A 15,896-nucleotide genomic window follows, 5' to 3' on the forward strand; every position below is an offset into this window, starting at 1 on the left:
ATCATAATCATTTTCTTGGTCCTCCTGGCACCCCCTTATTCTAGAGACCTGTAAAGACACTGGTGTCCAAATGGCGGAGTATAGTTATGGCTGATCCAAGGGAATTGGATGTACTTACGGTGCTCTTGACACCTGGGGCAAGGAAAAGATAGTTCTGGAAACCTAAATTTAATTGAGAAAATGGCTGAGGGCACTCCGTTTGTTTCTTCCCATTTTGCCACACCAAAAGAAACTCAATTTTCCAAATGCTCTCTGAAATGGTATGAAATTGACTCAGTTTCTGTCATGGGGTGAACTTTAAAAGGATACTTTAATCTGCAGTATTTTTTCAACTTTTCAATTGGATGCCTAAAACTAGTCAGTCAATCCTGACCTCAGATTAAGGACTGGTGTTGGTAGATCCCATTCTTATCTTCTCCCAAGAGCAAAAAGACCCAACTGAAGGAAGGCTGAGTAGAGGTGCTAGGGCCTCAGCCTGAAAAGACAATGAGATTTTGATCTACCCAGATAAGGAATCTGTTTAACAAGGCTTTTGTAGGTTGATATCTAGTTTTGATAAAGAATTCAGGGAAGCCATGCAGGCTCACTAAATGCAGTTCACCCTGGGTGGTCTGACCTTGGCTACCAATGCTGACTGACAAAGGCTCTTGATCCCATTTCAGGCCTAGCATTCGGTGAAAGGGAGAGAGAAACAGAAAGCGACACCCTCCAGATCAAATAAAGTCATCAAGTAGACACATCTGGGGACACACCTCCCTGACTTCCAATGACTGGGAGGTTGTTAACTCACTGGCTCTACCAGGCTCATCATGCTGCCCATCGGCATGAGAGCGCACTAGAGCCCACTGTAAGCTGAAGGACCCATCTCAAGAGCTCTGCCAAATAGGAGAACAGAGAGAGAATGAGGTCTCAAGTGTACTTCTTCCACAGATCTTCTCTGGGTCAAATGGAGGACCCAGTGGGAAAGATTGGAAAGACCAGGAGGATTCTGCTTGGGGCTGGCGGAGGAGAATCTGGCAAGTAGAGATGGTTCTTTGGGGTCATGGGACAGTGACTCTGAGCAGAGCACCCAAAAGGCCTGATCAACCCAGGGCCTTTGGTCCTCATGAAGTAAGAGGGAGGACCAGGGAAAGCCTCTCAGCCTGTGGCAGCTGATGCCCCTCTCTAGTGGCTTCTCCCCCAGACACAGCCCTGGGCAGCTCACAAATATAGACACTTAGGTCAATAAAAAGTACTGAGCTCTTGCTCTTATTTATCCTGGGAAATGGGTGGATGTCAGGAAAAACGTGTCAGTCCTGTGCCTCCATTTTATTTCCTGAGGGCAGTCACTCTGTTACGTGACTTAATGCTGGTTTCCAAGGGTTGGTTGGATCCCTCCCTCCAGCCCATTGTGCCCTTTGGTTAAGGGCTGATGACCACTGGAACTGACTCACAATTGGTCCTCATTGTTGCTTGTGACGGTAGGGCACCAATTCCAACTTCGGAATTAAATGACTACACGTGCATAGAAGTAGGCAATGAGGGAATAGAGGTAAAGGAGAGGTGGAGAGGTAAAGAGTCTGTCTTTCTGAAACTGCTTATGTTACAAAAGGGCTACTTTTAAATCAGAGGGAATCCTTCCGTGAAAAGGTCTTCCTTGTGTACAAAAGAAAGCCAACCTCTTCTAACAAAGTATTGAGAAGGAAACACTCTGGAAATGAGGCTGAATATCCAAAGGCCTTTGCATGTAGAAAGTGTCCTATGTTAATTTTCTAATCTCTGCTTGGCATAGAAAAGATACTGCCCTCCACCCTTATCACCCCTTAATGTGTTACCTTCTGATGGGTCTGATCAAAACCACTCTGGGTTTGTAGCATGATTACTATGTTCAACATGTAACAGGATGTTAGTGAGAGAGGCCCCTGTGAAAGGAGAGACACGGTTACTTTGCAATCAAATAATTTAAAATCCTAGATCAGGATATAAAGAAGCCCACACATTTTGGATGGAAATTTTGTAGCATGTGTTTCAATGTCAAATGAAAAAGATATCTTCCAGAATTTGATTCTCCTCTAGGTCTTCGGGGGTCCTGCCTGTCCCCATCTTGTTCCAGGTTGATTTTCGAGGACTGAGTCGACGAGTACTGTGATTCCAGGCCCCAGCTTCTCTGGAGGGATGGGGCTGAGGTTTGGGAGCAGACTTTGGACTCAGAGATTGAACCAAATCCAGCAGAGATGTCTCATATCTGCAACACACACAAACCAGACAGAAAATGATCAGACCAGTGGAACATTAGAATCCAAGAAGCCTACAGAGATGGGCTGCCGGGAGCAAGAATCAGATCACCGATCACATCACGTGTAAGAGGGCCCACGAGGGGAATTTTAGGGAGGGTAAACAGCAGAAGGCCCCCGCTGCCTGCCTGTAAACTCTTCTCTTCTGCTGATCACCAACATTCTTTTCTCAGCTGTGAAGAGAGGCTGTGGAGTGGGCAAAGGAACAGTGACAACAGTAATGCTGGCACTAGTAGATTTACTGTAGGCTTACTAAGTGCCAGGCACTGTTCTTTTTTTTTTTTTTTAAAGATTTTATTTATTTATTTGATAGAGAGAGCACAAGTAGGCAAAGTGGCAGGCAGAGGGAGAGAAGCAGGCTCCCTGCTGAGCAGGGAACCCAATGTGGGGCTCCACCCCAGGACCCTGGGATCATGACCTGAGCCGAAGGCCCACGCTTAACTGACTAAGCCGCCCAGGTGTCCCCCAGGCACTGTTCTTAATGCTTTACATGTATTCAACCTTCATTTAACCCTCTGAACATGAAGTAGGTACGCTACTAGTCTGATCTCTAGTATATACACGAGGAAACCGAGGCTCAGGGAAGGAACTCATCCAACATGAAGCCATTATATGGCACAGTCAGGATTTGGACCCAGGTAATTTGTCTCCAGTGCTCTCATTCAGGACATTAAAGCTTCCTGGTTTAAATCTCTGCTCTACCATCTTCAGGCTGTGTGATCTTGGGAAAGTTCTTCAACCTCTCAGTTCAGATTCTCATGCGTAAGGGGCTAACAGAGCTCCTGTTAGGATTAAATGAGTCGGTTGGTATAAATTAACATAAATAATAAATGCTAGTTCCGTCCTGCTATCTCACTCCCATTCTCTCTACAATCTTGGGAAAAGAAACTCTCATCTGAATCTATGAAGAGCTCCCTCCAAAGAAAGACTGCCTTGGTGTCCAGCATTTTCATCAAAAAGGGTAGGCTTAAGCAGCAGAGAGACAGAGAAACTACTAGTGGTCAGTAACACCCTCATCCATGACCCATTTGTATGTATTCCCATTAGGGAAAGCCAAAGGCATAAATGTATCTGTCTCCATACTCATTCATACAAGGGGCCAAGTAATCTCTACAGATGTACCATGAAGTCTCGAGCAGTCGCACATGGCCATGGACTTGGCGTAATGCTCTTCTGTTGTGGTCTTGAAACTCTTGATTTTATCTTTGACTTTGTGTTTTACAAATGAAGTCTGATGGGACAAGGGAGCAGGTGTGTGAACAGAGGAGATAAGCTGGGTACATGTATGTGGGTCCAGGCCCACAGGCACAGTGGACAATGGGCAGTGTGTATGCCAAACAGTTGGCCTGCCTGCCTGCCTGCAGGCCTGGTGTGCACATTCCCGCCCAAAGCAGCCTGGGGCGCTGCAGGGCTCTGAGGGCGTGGCTGGGGCTGGGACCTGGGCCCATTCTGGTGATGATGATGGTGGCAGCAGAAGCAGCAGTCGTGGTAGCACTTGCTGGCTTGCCTGTCTTTTCCCAGAACCCATCCCCAAGGCAAAATACTGGCGCTCAGCAGTAAATGGCCCCTTCTGTCTCCTGATGCCTGAGCAGAGGTGGGGGAGTCTGCGCTCTCCTTGATGCAGCTTGCGCTTGGCGGGGAGGGGTGAACTACTTCGGAAGCACTGTGCCTGAACCATTGCTTGTGGATTTATAGTAGTTCAGTCATAAAAAAAAAAATTATAATAAAAAAAATACTAGCTCTCTGGCCTGGGCACTGAGATGAGAATGGTAGCATTTATGCAATATACATCAGTAAAATATTATAATATAAAAGCACACACAGATGTAAGAAGAGATATAAGAATTCTTCAAAGAGTTTAGAATCAGGTTTTAAAACCTGCTGCCCTGGGGCGCCTGGGTGGGGCTCAGTCGGTTAAGTGTCAGACTCCTGATTTCGGATTTGCTCATGATCTCAGAGTCCTGAGATCGAGCCCCGCATCAGGCTCTGTGCATGGGCATGGAGCTTGCTTAGGATTCTCTCTCCCTCTGCCCTTTGCCCCTTCCCCCACTCACATGTGTGCTCTCTCTCTCTAAAAAAAAAAAAAAAAAAACAACAAAAGACAAAAAACCCAGAAACCCACCCCCCCAAAAAACCAGCTGCACCATTGCGAAGTAAATATCCACGGGTTTAGAAATTAAATGTAAAGATTGTTGCATCTGATGGAAAACAATACTATTTTCATATGCAGCTTCAAATGAACCAATTGATGAGGATGACAATTGTAAAATTAATTTTTCTTTGTCATGGAAGAGATTGCAATAGAAAGCATAGGTAGGAGTTTTGAATTATATACAAATCGTTAAGTGATTTTGGTTTCTTGTATGACCTCTGTAAGTTACAGGACATACCAGAGAAAAACAACATTGAACAAACTTCTATTTAAAATTAGAGTTTTGACATGCATGAAACTAATGTGTATGAAGAGTTGTACCTTTTTAGAAACTGTTCTGTCATCAGCTCAAGAGATACTAGCATTTCTATTTTGAAATCATGTATCAGAAATCTATCCTAAGGTTGCCACAGCCTATAAAATACTCCCAACAGCTCCACTGTCAGTTGTATCAGCAGAAAGATGCTTCTCAAAATTAAAAATTACCAAAAATTATGTGTGATCTTTCATTTGCCAAGAGTGACTGATTTGCTTTTAATTGTATCATTTAAAATAAAGTTGCTAAATGTATCGATTTTGATGATCATGGTCAGTCAAGTTACCACGTTACTAAAGTACTATTTATTATATAGAATCATGACCTCAAAAATAAACATTTTTTTTGCTATCTGTAGGTTTGTGTTATTGGTCATGATTTATAAATTTCTTCTTAAAGGAAAAAGCTTTGTATTTTACTATCTTTAACTGTACATTTTCATCCTACTTTTTTCCTTCATCCTACTTTTTGAACAAGGGGTCCCACATAAGTGGTCTCATAAGTTATGTAGCTGGCCTGCTCTCAAGTTCCAGGCAAGATCAGACTAACATCTCAGGCATGGAAATGTCATATTTTCTATGGTATGAAAAGCTGTAAATTGAAATTCTTTTGAGCAGAATTTTTTTTTGTTGTTGTTGCAGATTTTATTCTCAAAGCATTAAGGCACTATTTCAATACAATCATCTCTGCCATTCAAAACAATGGTTACTGTGTTCAACCAAAACATCTTCATTTCAGGTGTAAGCCAATCAGTTGGGTACTGTTTCCAAGAAAGTTTCCAGAAAGAGAGACCTACTTCATGCTCAAGGAATAGGCTTTGTTTGAACCTTCCTTAGAGACATGTGGCAGTCTTATGGTAATAGTCATCTCTTTATATAGACTGTCAAAACTTATTGAAAAGCTAGAAATAACGGAAAAGTGCATTTTTCTATACAATTTCATGCTTAAAACAGCTAGGGAGAGATACTCCGAATGAGGAAATAGCATTTTATACTAAATACCAGCTGCTTTCTCTGTTAAAAAACAGAACCCAAATAATTGGGGATCAGAAAGTATGTCAGAAATCAATCTTTCAGAGACGCAAGCTAAAATAAAGAGTAATGATAGGGATTTGTGTTTAAAGACTGATTTAATAGGTACCAACTTATTTGATCATTTGAAAAAAAAGTTGTGGACTTCAAATTCCTTCATAGTACTCTTATTCAGATACAACATAGTAGAAAAAATCTTCATAATATGGAAAGAATGACCCACAAAACCACAGAAAGTTAGATCTGATGTATTAGGATAAGTTAGGTTATGCGGCAGAATGAATTAATGTCAAATTCCAATGGCTTCATATAACTCAAATATATGTCATGCTTATGTTATAGGCTCAAAGTAGGTCCAGGCAGAGTGGCTCCACCATCTTCTGGCTCCATCACCTGGAACACGTAAGCTTCTCTATCGTTTTGGCAGGGCAGAGAAACTGAAGAGTTGTACACAGGTTTCCACAGCCTAGAAGTGACACAGCACCTCTCCTTCTATCTGATTGGCCAGAACTAGTTGTGTAGCTCCAGACGGGGAAGAGAACCGGATATTGGCAAACAGCAATGCTTAGTCATGGAGGCCTGGGTCTTAGACATAATTTGAAATAATTCTCTTATTTTACTGATGAGGAACCTGTGGTCCAGACAGCTATAAGTGAACTGATTAGGGTCACACAGCAAGTGAGTGGCAGAGCCAAGTGGTTTTTACTCCAGGCACCGTGACTTCCTAGACTTGGGTATCTTCAGTCTTTCCACAGAGATAAATCAGATGTGTAACTCAAGGCAAAGTAAAAGAAGAAAATAGTTGCTGTTTCCAATTGCATTTTATTTTATTTATATTTATTTTTTTTAGAGAGAGAGAGTGTGCATGCATGAGCAAGTGGGTGGGGGGAGGGCCAGAAGGAGAGGGAGAGAAAGACTCTTAACCAGGTCCAGCGTAGAACCCAACTTGGGGCTCTGTCTCACAACTCTGAGATCATGACCTGAGCCAAAACCAAGAGTTGGGCGTTTAACTGCCTGAGCCACCCAGGCGCCGCTACATTTTATTTTAAAAGTATAGTATGATTAGTTGTAACTCAGCATGAACATATCCACATTTCTAATCAACTGGGCTATCTTTTTGCCAATAATTTCATTTACCCTAAAGTACAAATGCTTATCTGCTTGGTTCTGCTGTTATAAAAATTCTCTTTCTCTAGAAGCCATGTTCTATCATGGATTACACTGTGGGAGAAAAATCAGAAAGTCTGTGGTAGACAAGGTCCTCAGATTTCAGTAGCACCTCATAGCTAATTTGATTCAACAAGTGTTTTAATAGTACTTTTGCTATCAGGAAAGACCAAATAATTTGGCAGATTAAAAAGCAAGAAAATAGCAAAGATTGCTACTAAAAACCAAAGCTTGAGAAATCACCCAATTTTACACCAGAATTATATATGCAATAAAGCAAAATAAAAAATGAATCCCTATGGCATTTTATACTAAATACCAGCAAAGAGCAATGTTTATCAAATTGTGTTCTGTGAGCAGTGTGTCTTAGTTTGCTGAGGTGACATGTGACAGGAGGTTAGTTATAAAGTTGATTAACTTGGCCTGACCCTGATGGGAATTTGGTATTTCAACAATTTAAAGGGATAGGCAAGTTATTCACATCTATAAAATACCATCCCCGGAACAACTAAAACTCTATTTGAGCCATAGGCATTGACTGTGTTGGCCTTTCTTGAGTCTGTACCTCACTGGAGCCAGGACTTCCGAGTTCCCGGGGCACACAAGCTGACTTATAAGCTTCCTTATGGAGAGGTGATAAGCAGAAGGCTTATTTGCTTTATTCTGCCAGTCCCATCCAGGAAGCAATCTGGACTTGGCTGTGCTGACATTAATTCTGTCCTCCTAGAGCTCTCGCTCGTTTTGGTTGCCTCTGACCTAGCAAGACACTGAGACAAAACCCAGGGGAGGACATGGCCTCTGGAGCTTTCCCCTCACATTCCCTTTTATCATCTTCTGTGATTTCAGATCTCTCCTGATTACCCTTCTTTTCTCTCGCCTTTTAAATGATGGCATGTCCCAGGGCTCAATCCTCAGCTTTCATATCTTAGGTGATTCCATTCATTCACATGACTTTTAATAATATCAATATGTCCTAAACATATAGCTCCAATGTGACGCTTGCTCCCAAGTTCCAGACTCACATCCCCAACTGCTGCCTGATTTCTCCACTTGGATGCGTAATAGGCATTTCTGACTATCCTAAACAGAACTCATTTTCCCCCCCCTTTAAATCCTGCTCCTCTCCATCAATGCAGCTACCTCTGGGCCTGAACACGTGCTGTATCCTCTGCTTAGGATGCTCTGCTGTCAGACCTTGTTTGATCTCTCTATTCATTAATGTCACCTCCTCAAAGAGGCCTTCCCTAAATGCTCTATCTGAAATAGCCATCATACCACAGTCACTTTATCTCATTATGGTGTTTTATTTTCTTTATATTACTCAATACTACCTAAAATACATTATTTATTGCCTATCTCTTTCAATAGTAATGAGCTCCATGAGGGTGGGGTCATTATTTTGTTAACTGATAACTATCTCCAGTGCCAAGAATGGTATCTGACACAAGGTAGGTGCTAAATATTTGTTGGAAAAAATGAATGGTCCAATGGCTTAGATTTTAGTACCTTCCTCCATAAGCAGCTTTTAAAAATTTTTGGACAGCTAGTCTTTTAAAAAATCACAATGTGGGGCTGGGTGGCTCAGTTGGTTAAGTGGCTGGCTCTTTGTTTCAGCTCAGGGTCATGATCTCAGGGTCCTGGGATAGAGCCCCATGTCAGGGTCCACGCTCGGTGGGGAGTCTGCTTGAGATTCTCTCCTTCTGCCCCTCTCCCCACTCTTTCTCTCTCTAAAATAAATAAATACAATAAATCTTCAAATGGTGGCTCTACCAAAAAAAAAAAATCACAATATATTTCAAACATTCTGAAAAGTATTACGCATCCACATAGTCTTGTTCTCATTTTACAAAAAAAGGATACTACACATATGGTTTTTACAAACTCCTTTTTCATTTGATATATTGGAACTATTTTTTCCTTATCAATTTTTTACAACATTATTTTTAATGAAGAGCACTTTAGGTTAGGTCCAAAGGTTTTTTGAGATGAAATCAACTATGTCTCTTATTCCTTCTCTCAACTGGTCAATGCCCAAAGAATATTCTCCACTACAATCCATCACAGGTTAGCAAAATACTGCTATCTCTGTTATATTCTGTACTTCCTCCTTCTTTATTCCCATCCCTTCCCATGCCCTCCAACACTTCTGGAGCTTCTGCTTCGTGACATACTTGGCTATATTTTGTATTCTTCTTAGAGTACTTCCTTCATCTCCTATTTTTCCTGAAACCTGGCTCTTTGCTGAGGTCAATGCTTTCCCTACATTATTCTCAGTGTGCATTGTTTATACTCAACATACCTTATGTATTTCATGGCCAAAGGTAGTATTGGAATCATCTCTGCTTCTATTACTGCTTTTTGATCACTATTCCCCCAGTACCACACTAAATCTCTCTGAGTATCCTGTCATCTGCTCTACCACTCTCAGCCTCTCTTCATCTATATCATCTATTTACCCACTCACTCTCAATCACTGAAGATGTTAACACTTGATTCAGTCTTCCCCTTCAATTTAACTTTTACCATCATCCTTGCTAATGTTAACATCACATGAATGACACTGGACCAGCACTCTGACTTCTTAGTTCCTTGGCATCTCAGGTCAAAGATTTTCTCAGCAAGCCCTTCTCTTCATATCCTGGAACCTGTCATCAATTAAAATGGCATCTTTTTTGATTTCAGTAATTCAAACATTCTACTACTTCCTGATGCCCACATGCTACCTTCAAGCTTGCTTTTTCAACTATTTCCATTCTTTCTGCCCATTTGTCTCATCAGACTATTAATTCAAACAGTCATTGTTCTAAGAACTAAGAATGAAGTGGTGAACAAATATAAAATCTCTGTCCTGGTGGGACCATAAATAGCATACTTTCTTCCCAGCTCTTCATCCCTTATTCATCTTGAATTTCATGGTCTGGCATTCCAATCACTCATTTAACAATGCTCTTAAAAACGTGTCTACTGTCTTTCTGTCCTTTCCCCTAAATCTAGCAAAAGCACAACGCTGCATGAATCTAAACGTTTGCTTTTTCTGTGAGTTATAGCTTGGCAACTTAGTGTAAGTAAAACAATGTTCAAAGAAACAAGCAAACAAAGAGCAGATACAATATAAATTCATTGTCACTAAACTTAAGTGGGTGCTACACATTTTCTGACAAAGCTACTGTATTTCTCTAATCAGCTGTTTTGTTCTTCTCGTTTCCCCTTCTCACTACTTTCCTAAACAGATGGCCTTGCTTCCCATTTTAGAGAAAACAGAGGTCATTAAAGAGAAATTGTCTTTACTCTATCAAGTTTACAAGTCTTTCAGTACTCATCATTTCCTCCTTTCACACTGAAGGAAGTGATCCTTCTTTCAGACAAGACTAACCACTCCATTTATGTTTCTTAGGGACATTTTTGTATTGACTATCCACTCTGGAACCTTCAATCTTTTCCTGCTTTCTGGTTAATCAAGAGCACTTAAGAAGACCTCCCCTTTCATAACCAAACCATTTCTCAATTTATTACAATCTGGCTTTCATCTTCTACCACACCACTAAAATTGAAATCACAAAGTCACCAATGACCTCCATGTTGTTAAATCAAATGGATTTTTTGTAGCACTTATTTTACATAATGTCTCTGCAGCATTCAGTGTGGCTGACTGCTTCTTTATAAACTTCAGACTGTTTTATTGAAATAAAAATACACTCAGAAATTACATCTATTTAAAGCATACAGCTCAGTGGTTTCTAGTTTATTAAGAATTAGGCAACTATCATCATAATTTAATTTGAGAACATTTTCATTGCCCCCTAAAGAAACCCTGTTCCATTTAGCAGTCACTCTCTCCCCCCTAAAGAAACCCTGTTCCTATTAGCAGTCACTCCCTAGTCTCACCCGCCCTTCCAGCCCTAGACAACTACTATCTATTTCCATAAATTTGCCTGGACATTTCATATAAATAAAACCATACAATATATAGCCTTTTATGACTGGCTTTTTCATTTAGCAAATGTTTTTAAGGTTCAACCATGAAACATAATAAAGAATATCTGGATGGCAAATACTTAATAGTGAAATAATAGATAATTATTTTATCTCTTTGTTGCCAAATAATATTCCAGTTTGGATAGACCACATTTTGTTGATCCATGCATCACACGATAGACATTAGGTTGTTTCCACCCTTTGGTTAGTGTGAACAGTGCCTCAATACAAATTTCAGCATGGACATATGTGTTCATTTCTCTTGGGTAGATACATAGGAGTGGGATTACAAGCATGTTTAACCTTTCAGGGAATTGCCAGATTGTTTCCCAAGCTGGATGTACCACTCCATATCAGTATGTGGAGGTCTTTTTTCTGAGACTGTTAAGCTTCTTCAGAGAAGAATCTTCCAATATTCTACATGGTAAGGAGATGTGGTCTACTTCTGGACCAGGGAAGGAAGCCAACCTTTCCATTCGTAGACTCTGAATTTATCCTATTTTCAGCCCAATCTGACTCATCTCACCTTCCAAAGTATAACATTCCTTAATGTCTCTTCTTTGTTGAATTTTCTTTTCTTTTTTATTTTTTTTTTTGAATTTTCTAGATAGAGTTAGTCTCCAGTCTTCTGCTTGGGACTAATACTCCATATATAGCACTGTGGCAGAGGTACTATGTTTTTTAATTCTCACTTCACATGTCCATTCCATAATATTTTTACTTCTACTCCACATCACTACTTTCCACTGTTCATGTTGCTTCTAATTCCCAAAATTTTCCAAAGTTCTGTGACATCCATCTCTTTCTATGTGAATACCTTTCTCGGTGCTTTCTATGTGGTAGCTTCCTCTGTTCTATTTAGCAAGTTACTAATCCTCCATTCATTTTCCATTTTCCAAAAATGTACATAAATCTCTGGTATATTGATGAGTCTTCTGATGTACTTATTCTTGTGAATTTATTCCTTTAAAAGCATTTACTTTCTGTCATCATATTGGTGTTTCAGGAAATAGATAAATATAAGTTCTCAATTATCTTAGATGGGAAATGTATTTTCAGAAATGTTACATAAATTTCTTTTAGGTTTGTTTGTTTATTTACTTATTCAAAAATTTACTTTAAAAAAAATTTTTTGGGGGTGCCTGGGTGGCTCAGTTGGTTGGGCGGCTGCCTTCGGCTCAGGTCATGATCCAGGAGTCCCAGGATCGAGTCCCGCATCGGGCTCCCTGCTCGGCGGGGAGTCTGCTTCTCCCTCTGAGTCTCTCCCCTCTCACGCTCTCTCTTTCTCAAATATATAAATAAAATCTTTTAAAAAAAAGAAAAAAAATTTTTCTTTTAGGTTTATTATTAGGAGGAATTCCTTAATTTTTTCATTGCTCATATGAATGAGTCCCCCTTCCCCACTATATCTTTTAAACAGCTAGTGCTGGTAGAGAGATTTATAGTAATTAAGTTTTGTAAAATATTGAACTCTCTTAATTTCTTTAGATTATTTTTTCAATTGATTCTTATGGGTTTTATGGGTGAGCAATTACATTGAATATAAATAATGATAGGGTTTATACGTTTTCTATTATTTGTATTATTTTTTCTTATATTATTGTATTGGCTAACACTTCCAGGGAAATGCTAAAACTATAGGTTTATTTATTTATTTTTTTAAAAGATTTTACTTATTTGACAGAGAGAGATACAGCGAGAGAGGGAACACAAGCAGGGGGAGTGGGAGAGGGAGAAGCAGGCTTCCCGCGGAGCGGGGACCCCGATGCGGGGCTCGATCCCAGGACCCCGGGATCATGACCTGAGCCGAAGGCAGACGCTTAATGACTGAGCCACCCAGGCGCCCCTAGGTTTATTTTTTTTTAAAGATTTTATTTATTTATTTGAGAGAGAGTGAGCGAGCAAGCGAGAGAGAGCACACGAGCAGGGGCAGAGGGAGAGGGAGAGGGAGAAGCGGACTCCCCTGCTGCGCAGGGAGCCCGATGTGGGGCTCAATCCCAGGACCCTGGGATCATGACCTGAGCCAAAGGCAGACTCTTAACCAACTGAGCCACCCAGCTGATCTAAAAGGAATTATCTATTATTTCACTATTAAGTATTTGCCATCCAGATATTCTTTATTATGTTAAGTATTTCCTCTTTTGGCTTACTAAAATCAAGAATGAAAAATTAATTTTACCAAGTAATTTTTCAGTATATATTGAGATAATAACATACTTTTTCTTCTTTGATATATTGCTACGGAATATTCTGTTTTTGGTTTCCAAAATAAGAACCACATTCAAGGTCCTAGAATATATTCTATTTAGTTATGTAGTATTATTCTTTACATATACTACTAAATTAAATTCCTTACAATTATTTAAGGGTTTAAAAAGCTGTATTTATAGGGAATATTTGTTTATAGTCTTTTTAATGGTTCTTTTTTCCCCCTATATATCATCCTTACCTGGGTGGGAGAAAAGGAATGGTACCAATTCAAGAAAGAATGGTTTTATAAAGAAAGTAGAAGGATAACCAATTACCATACTGGTCCAGGAGTCCTTACATAGGTCTTCTCAGGAATCCTAAAATAGTTCCTCTCAAAAGTTCTCTAATTGCTAAAGCAAACCTAGGCTACTATTCAGGTTTCTTAAGCACTTACAGAAGATACAGCATATTTTATAAGTGCTTCACAATCACTTGTCAAACATCAACAAAAAGGCTAGTAAGAATAACAGGGTGGTCTTGAACCTGCCTATGAAACTGCAGACCCCATAGGAGAACTACTGATATAGATGGAGAGAAAATCAGATGTGTGCAGACATAGGATTGATGGTACTACTCAGAATCGTACCTTTCTGTCTCTTGTTTTCCATTCAACAGAGGTGCTATCACAACAAGACTTTGCTAACTCTAACATATTTCTTCCTGAAGTGCTTATAAGCCACAGAATGAATACTATGCAAAGTCACTTCATCTTGAAAGGAGGCTAAAGAATTTACCAGAAAGTCAATGAGTATATGAAAGATCCTCCAATCAAGAACAATTTTTTAATATTTTTTTTATTTATTTGAGAGAGAGAGAGAGACAGAGAGAGAGAGTTAGAGTATGCGCGAGCACATGAGTGGAGGGAGGGGCAGAGGGAGAGGGACAAGCAGACTCCCCGCTGAGTGGGGAGCCCAGTGCAGGGCTCCAATCCCAGTACTCTGAGATCATGACCAGAGATGAAGTCAGACACTTAACTGACTGAACCACGCACATGCCCCTCAAGAAAAATTTTTTTTTATTTTTTTTTTTTTTTTTAAAGATTTTATTTATTTGTTTGAGAGAGAGAGAATGAGAGAGAGCAAGCACATGAGAGGGGGGAGGGTCAGAGGGAGAAGCAGACTCCCTGCCGAGCAGGGAGCCCGATGCGGGACTCGATCCCGGGACTCCAGGATCATGACCTGAGCCGAAGGCAGTCGCTTAACCAACTGAGCCACCCAGGCGCCCCAAGAAAAATTTTAATATAACATTAAAAGGCACAGCTAACAGAGTAAAATCTCTTATTCACGTTATTATAATTTATATTTTTCTGTAATTTTACCTTTTCATCTAAGACTCAGTTTCTTATATGAGAAGGAAAAGGAACGACAATTATGAAGAAGAAAACAAAGTTGGAAGGCTCCTATAACATGGTTTTAAGACTTACTATAAAGCTACACTAATCAAGACAATGTGGTATTAGTAAAGGATAGACAGATAGATCAATAGAAAAAATAAGAGTCCAGAAATACACCAACACAAATATGATCAACTGAAGTTTTTACAGATGTGAAGTTAATACAGTGGAGATAGATAACCGTTTCAACAAATAATGTTGTAACAATTGGACATCCATATACAAGAAGAAGAAGAAGGAGGAGGAGGAGGACAGAGGAGGGAGGAGGAGAATTAGAATTATTTCAGCATAAACCTCACACAATATACAAAAATTAACTTTACATTCACCAAGACAGACCATATTCTGGGCTACAAAACACACCTTAAAAAATTGAAAAGAATAAAAATCATACAATGTCTATTCTCAGATTACAGTGGAGTTAAAGTAGAAATCAAAAATGGAAAGATAACTGAAAAATCCCAAAGTACATGGAGATGTTAAACAATATTCTTCTAAATAAAATGTAAATCAGAGAATAAATCTCAAGATAAACTAAAATATATTTTTAACTGAATAAAAATGAAAACATAACCAAATTTGTGAGATACAGCAAAAGCAGTGCTTAAAGGGAAATTTATAGCAGTAAATGTATATATTATAAAAAAAGAAATCTAAAACCAATCACCTGTCTACCTTATGAAACTAGAAGAAGAAAAGCAAATTAAATCTGAAGGAAGCAGAAGAAAATAAGCAATAAGGAGAGCAGGAATCAATGTAATTGAAAATAAGAAATCAATAGAGAATCAACGAAATCAAAAGCAGTTCTTTAAAAAGATTGATAAAATTGATAAGCCTTTCGCCAGGCTAACTAAGAAAAAAAAAGAAATGACAGATATTACTAATATTAGAAATACAAGAGGAGATATCACTATAGAGCTTATGAACATTAAAAGGATAATCAAAGAATACTATGAACAACTCTATGCCTACAAATGTGATGGCACAGATGAAATAAACGAATTCCTTGAAAGGCACAATGTGCCAAAAATTGCGCAAGAAGAAAAAGATAATCTGAATTCTCTATTAAAGACATTGAACTGATAATTAATAACCTTCCAAAACAGAAAGCTCCAGGCCCAGATGCGTTCACTGGTAAATTCCACCAGACATTTTAGGAAGAAATTAATACCAATTCTCTTTCAGAGGATGAAAGCAGAGGGAATTCTTCCTAACACATTCAATGAACCAAGCATTACCCTAACACCAAAACTAGACAAAGACACTACAAGACAACTGCAGATCAGTATCTTTCATAAACAAGGATGCAAAAATTTTCAACCAAGTGGTATTTATCCCA

At 39.4% G+C, this 15,896-nt stretch overlaps 1 protein-coding gene across 2 annotated transcripts in view; it reads right to left on the bottom strand.

The window, feature by feature from the left end:
• Positions 1-1,797: 1,797 nt before the first annotated feature.
• The window catches only part of KIAA1328 (KIAA1328 ortholog), a 354,421-nt gene continuing 340,322 nt past the window's right edge, over positions 1,798-15,896 (bottom strand). For both annotated transcript variants that reach the window (XM_044920903.1, XM_021686314.2), the window contains exon 10: positions 1,798-2,224. In XM_044920903.1, the coding sequence (XP_044776838.1) occupies positions 2,014-2,224 (211 nt within the window). In that variant the 3' untranslated portion in view covers positions 1,798-2,013. The remainder of the gene's footprint in view (positions 2,225-15,896) is intronic.

Source organism: Neomonachus schauinslandi, chromosome 14 (genome assembly GCF_002201575.2).
Source record: "Neomonachus schauinslandi chromosome 14, ASM220157v2, whole genome shotgun sequence".
NCBI classification, from domain to species: domain Eukaryota; kingdom Metazoa; phylum Chordata; class Mammalia; order Carnivora; family Phocidae; genus Neomonachus; species Neomonachus schauinslandi.